Below are 6,258 nucleotides of genomic sequence, written 5' to 3'. Positions count from 1 at the left end.
ATGGAAGGATGGATTGGATAAAGATTTGTTTGACATCACATTGAGAGGGAGAGATGGATCAAACGCAAGCTGGATGGATCTTCCCTTAAGGACCATTAGGATCGTGCTATGATCTGGAGAGCTTATGGTGGGTCATGGATGGAAGTGGGCGTCACTCAATTCTCTTCTCATGGATAAGACCTAAAACAGGGGCGGTGCTGAATCAGTATGATCATGACTAACACGTAGAATAGTGTTGCGGCTTACCAGTATTCATGACTAGCGTTAGGCAGTCGTCAACAACTAGTTAATTCAAAAGTAAGGCCTTGTTATCCTTTGCTAGCTGTCGTGGACTTCTGTGATACATATAACGGAATTACACAAGTAGCATGTGTGCGCTATAATATATTCAGTCTTTGTCTTCATCATTTTTAGGGAACATGAAAGGAAGGCCTTGTCAAACAAAGGTTGTAGTTTAGGTTTATCATGCCAGAAGATTGCACCATTGTTGAACACAGATCTCAAAGATCATCTTCCAAATATGATGAAGGGAACTCCCATCATTATATTCTCAAATTCTTTTCTCGTCTATATCTCTCTTTAAAATTCTGTCTGACTTAAACATTAGAGGATTTCTGTCGGATATATTCTGACAAACTCCATAATCAATTTATGTGGTTGCTGACCAATTTCATTATTGTGCTATGCTTCTCCAACTTTATCGAGATGAACAGCTTATTTGTGCACATGTTAGATGGAATTTTGAGGACCAAGAGCTCTTGCGCCGTGAAAGCGATTGCAGGCGTCTCTCTTTCAAGTTCAACCAAGACGACATGCGCACGCCCCGAGATGCCGTTGCGTGCGCATCCGCGCCGATTGCACAACCCTCGTGCCTGCTCTCCCAATTCGTCGAACAAGTCGTCCCCCGCCCCAAACTCCAAACGCGGTTTTCGGTTCAACTCCCACGCTCCATTCATTACCCAACGTCAAATCGTGATGGTAGAGGAGCCGTCCGCTTCCTGGATTGCGATTTGATGCGACGGATGGACTTGTATTTGATTTGATCCCATCCAGCATCCAACTTATGTATCCTGTCACGCCTAACAGACCTTGACCTGCTGGGTTACTTGACCTTTTTTTAAGATTTGGAATCGGTGCACCCAATCAGTATCCGGATCCCCGGTCCCCCACCACTTCCTCTACCGAGTCTTCCCTTCCAGCGCACGCATCGGCGGATGACATCCCGCGGCGCTTCCCACGTCCTCACCGAGGCTCTGCGCTGCTATTTATGTTTATTTATCAGAATATGAAAATAAAAAATGAATCTTAAAAAAATATTCTATTTTGTAGTAAAGGTTTTATATAAATAAATAGTAGGATAAGGACTGATATTGTGATGAAAATATGAGGGAAAGAAATGCGCGAGATTGGAGGGGAAAGAAAACAATTTTTTTAAAAAAAGAGATTGTGACGGTCAAACAAATCTAAAGAGCGGACATATCATAAAAGTTAGTATTATATAGTAGTATAGATTTAATGGACATATTCGATCTATAATAGTATTAACAGATCCCTATGTATAATTAGATAAACAGATTTTATCCTTTTGATATTAATAAATATTTAATTATATGTCCACGGCATGCTTTTTCTTTCGTAACTGTACAATCATCTCTCTCAATACATGTTTCCCAGTGACGGAAGGGAATTAATTTGTTTTTTATTAATAGCGGAGGACGAGAAAGGGGGGGTGCGCGTGGGGGTGAGGTCGGAAAAGACTGTCTTTTTGGAAAAAAAAAAAAAAAGAGATAGAGAGAGATAGTGAAAGAGAAACAGAAAAAAAAAAAAAAATTTCTCACTCCTTTGACATTGTCACAAAGTCAGGTTGCACAGTAACAGCGGTGTTTGAGTCATGGGATAGCGGTTTCTGGCTTTCGGAGATCTATCACCGCTCACATTTTGCACCACTGTGACAACCAAGAAGCCCATTTATATAAATTCCCAACCCCGCTCTCTTCATATCTAAAAACTCCACCATTCCCCCTTCCCATCCTTCTCTCCCCTTCCCTTCGCTCCAGGCCTGCAGTCAAGTTCCAAGCTTCCCTCTCTAATGCCCAAATAAAGCTGCATTGAAGCCCCAAGGAGTCGTTCAGCAATCCAAATCCATGGACGTCGACAACTGGGATCTACAGGCAGTAGTTAGGGGATGCTGCTTGACAAGACCATCAACAGATCCTTTCTCTTCCTTCCCTCCTCTACTCCTAAAGGAGGAACAGGTAGATGGAGAAAAGGACATTCTTTTTGGCTTTCCTGATATCATGGACACAGAAAAATCTTTCCATGAGCTGGAGGAGCTCTGCAAGCCCTTCTTCCTCAAACCCCAACAGCAACCATTAGAGCAGCAACAGCAGCAGCAATCCCTGCCCTCACCCCAGCAGGGTAACCCTTCCCAACAACAGCGGAGGCTGCCTCAACGACCAGTAACTAACAGTAACCCTCGTTCCAAAAGAAGGTAAACCTTTTCTCTCTCTACACTCTCTCCTCTGATCTCTGAGCAAATAGTAAAGGAGAAATTCCTTTTATCTAAAATCTGATGTATTTGAGAAACAAAAAATTAACAGGAAGAACCAGCAGAAGAGGGCGGTTTGCCATGTCCCCGCTGATGGCCTCCCTTCTGACATGTGGGCTTGGCGTAAATACGGTCAGAAACCCATCAAGGGCTCCCCTTATCCCCGGTATAGACTATATAACTCTGCTACTTTTCTTCAATCTCTTTCTCATTATGCTTAAAGATTCTAACTTGGAGGGAGAACAGGGGGTATTACAGGTGCAGCAGCTCGAAAGGGTGCTTGGCGAGGAAGCAGGTGGAGAGGAGCCGGACTGACCCGGCGATGCTCGTCGTTACCTACACAGCCGAGCACAACCACCCACTCCCCACCCACCGCAACTCCCTCGCCGGCAGCACCCGCCAGAAGCAGCCCCCTCCCCCGTCGCCCACCGCCACCTCCCCCTCCGCCTCCGGCAGCGACCGGATGCCGCCCTCCATCCCCCAGTCGTCGTCGGTGAAGGACAAGCTCCTCCGGCAGCGGAAGGGCATGGAGGAGGAGGAGGAGGACGAGGAAGGGGAGGAGATGCTGATGGTGGAAGACATGGAGATGGCGGGGGAGGAAGACGTGGTCTTCTTGGGGCTGGAGAGGCTGGTGGAGGGCACGGACGTCGGCGCCGCCAACTCGCCGGCCCTCTCGGGCTTCTACGCCGACGAAGGTGGCCTCGCGGAGCATTTCTTCGCTTCCACATGGCTGGCCACCAACAACGCAGCGGCTGCAGCGGGTGGGAGTTGACGTATGCTTAGAGAAAGGTACAACTGAAACTAGAGCATCCGAGCCGTCCATTTATGTCTGGTCTATTTAATTGCCGGTCCCTCCATTCGCCAGACTATGATTTGTCGCCTTAAGATTTTAACACCCATCTCATGTACCCAAAAAAACGCCCGCCTCTCCACACTTCTTTGTGTACATTTGGTCTTACAGTCTTCGCTACTTTGTGTTATTCCTGTATCTTTTGCACAAGTTGGGCCAATTTTGTATGCTGCTATTTTGCTATATTAAAGCAGAGTTGGTGCTTGTTATAAGGTGTGATTTTAACAGCATTCTATTGATAAAGTTGTCATTCCTACCCAAAAAACAAAACTCAAGCTTTTTTTTTATTTTTTGGTAAAATAGCAGAGCCATTGGTTACATATTGAACTGAAAGTAATGAGATGTGCGCATGATATTATGTATAGAAAGCAAACTAACTATATGAAGATACCACTGGAGCAGATGCAGGAGAACAAAAGGCATAATATGATTTGTTACATCCTGAGTATAGTGGATAAGTAATTGCGGAGTAGAAGAATCATAAATAATACATATAAAATATCAATAATAAGAAGTAGACCTTATAGTGAAGACATTCGAAGTCTGAGAAGAACCGCTGATATAGTAGTATAATAGTATAGGATACTTATGGAGGGATAGGAAAGAAGAGCTTATTGAAGATGAACACAATCCACAGAAAAGCCCCCAGTACATGATCCATTTTAGTAGTTGGGATGGTTTGCAACCCAAAAATTTAGATGCTTTAAAATTCTTTCAATTTCGGGTTTCTAGTAACTATAGACACTTATGCTCCAATACATAGAATTACAAATAAAAGTGTCCATATAAATATAAAAATATATGCAGAAGAATATAAATATATAGAGAACTAAAATTCAGTCAAATAATAGTTAAGAATCATATGTTACAATTTGATCAAATAAAAGATTGATGTTGAAGTTCCTTTTTATGTTTTGCCAACATTACAACGCTGATGTTGTTTGCATATTTTTGGATTTTTGATATTTAGCAACCGGAGCAGTATTTAATAGGAGAACAGTAGGGGACAAATTAAGGAGGGAGCTTGAATAGATAACTCAATTTCTCATGATGTTCTCTTTTTGTTTCATACCTCATGTTAAAGTCTGGCTGTAACACAAAATTGGTATTGTTATATCAGAAAAAAAATATATATATAATTGGTATTAATCAAACGGCGATGGTGACCCACCAAGTAATTTTAGGTCCACTTCCCCCAATTTTTTTTTCTCCCTTGCAATATTTGTACTGTTTTGTATCAAAAAAAATGAGCCATATACACTATATACCGTTGAATGTTTACCGCTACTGAATTGAGACTCGTCTTAAAAAGTCTAAATTTAACTCTTTGCTGGTGCATCAATCCCCAGGTGCTTCACACTCGACGGTCATATAGTGCTTGTCGGTCTCTTTCTCTCTAAAGTTCTTCATCACCTTTTTTTGGTACAATCATTTTACAATACTAAACGACATATTACTTTATAATACATGCTCAAAAATCTAGTATTTCCGGACAGGTGCAGGTACACCTTGAAAAAAAAATGATACATATAATCCCATAATTTATAAAGAGAGGATTTGTAGAGAACGGGATGAAAGGAAGAGACTAGGATAGAACGGAACGTATATATGGTGATATTTCTCTTTCGGGCTGTATAGATACAGATACCAGCTCTTCTCGGGAATCCATTGCGTAATTCTGTCATTTTTCCCTCTTTTTCCCGGGCAATTTATAAAACTATTGGTCAGGACTTGTATCCCCGGCCGGAATCCAAACAAGGCCTGGTTTCACGCACGAGCCAAATCTGGAAGGATGTGGCTCGAGCGGGTTTCGTACGTCCTCCGCCGGTCAGGGGACCAGCGGTTGGCCGGTGGTTTCTGACGCCGTGGAAGTGGAGCTGACACCCACGTGGCACAAGGCTGGCCGCTGTCTGAAAGACGTGCAGCCGTTGCTTTTACGGATGGATACGGATGACACCGGGGATGACCGGCTTTGCTGGAACGAGCCCTTTGCCAAACTCGAGGCAGCATTTTGCTTATCCTGTTGTCCCAGTCTCCCAGACACAACAAATCACTACATAATTACTTATCAGTTTTTTTTTTTTTTGGTAAAACATAATTACTTATCAGTTGAATTAGTGCTCCGTTAGTTGATTAAAACTCGACAGTCTACGAGTTTTTCAAGATCCAGTACCGCTGCTGCATGGCATGGGGGTTGGCATGGTACGGTATCTTCGGAGCCTCCTTGGTTATTAAAATGGGTTTGGCTTTTATGTTTATGTCGGGCTTGGTTCCCCACCTCGTGAGATGCAGAGTTGACCATGATGATTTGTGTCATACTGGTTTGATCTGATTATGCTGGAATTGATCCATTTATTTTGCCATATGAGCATATGGTTTGGCATGTAGGAATAACTCGCATGACATGGCCTGTTACATTTTAGCACTGTATTGTGCTAATTTGGACCTGCATGACTGGTATTTTAATTGTCAACAGTTTGCTTGGTGCTTTTCTCGTGTTGTTTTGGGAGGAACAGCGTTCTTATTTTCAGGAGAAACATTGAAGGCCGTCCACGTTATTAAACGGCACGATGAGTAACCCAACGAGGGAGAAACCTCTCCCAACACTTTAAAACATAGCTGGAGAGAAAGAAGAGGAAAAAGAAGGGAGGAAAATCTGAGATTTATTCTGGAAGTTTAATGGGTTTTGGAGAAAAAGGCCCATGGACACAGCCATGGCACAACGGATCGCCCGCTCCCAACCCACCTAACCAGCCCGAGTCACGGTGAAGACGGAATTCAAACCTGGATTTCTGTTACCACCATCGAAAGATTGCATGACTAGACTCAACTGGAACCATACAAAACTAATGGGTCTCTA

At 43.2% G+C, this 6,258-nt stretch overlaps 1 protein-coding gene across 1 annotated transcript; it reads left to right on the top strand.

Annotated features, from left to right (window-relative positions):
- Window positions 1-1,994: 1,994 nt before the first annotated feature.
- Window positions 1,995-3,610, top strand: LOC105047514 (WRKY transcription factor 22). Its single transcript, XM_010926457.3, has 3 exons — window positions 1,995-2,491; window positions 2,601-2,714; window positions 2,795-3,610. The coding sequence occupies exons 1-3, from the start codon at window positions 2,145-2,147 to the stop codon at window positions 3,318-3,320; spliced, it is 987 nt and encodes a 328-aa protein (XP_010924759.1). The 5' UTR covers window positions 1,995-2,144; the 3' UTR covers window positions 3,321-3,610.
- The last annotated feature ends 2,648 nt before the right edge of the window (window positions 3,611-6,258 follow it).

The sequence above is a fragment of the Elaeis guineensis genome, chromosome 6, assembly GCF_000442705.2.
Source record: "Elaeis guineensis isolate ETL-2024a chromosome 6, EG11, whole genome shotgun sequence".
Taxonomy (NCBI): Eukaryota; Viridiplantae; Streptophyta; class Magnoliopsida; order Arecales; family Arecaceae; genus Elaeis; species Elaeis guineensis.
The sequence above is the reverse complement of the archived record's forward strand: the minus strand, read 5'-3'. Positions and strand labels throughout refer to the sequence as shown.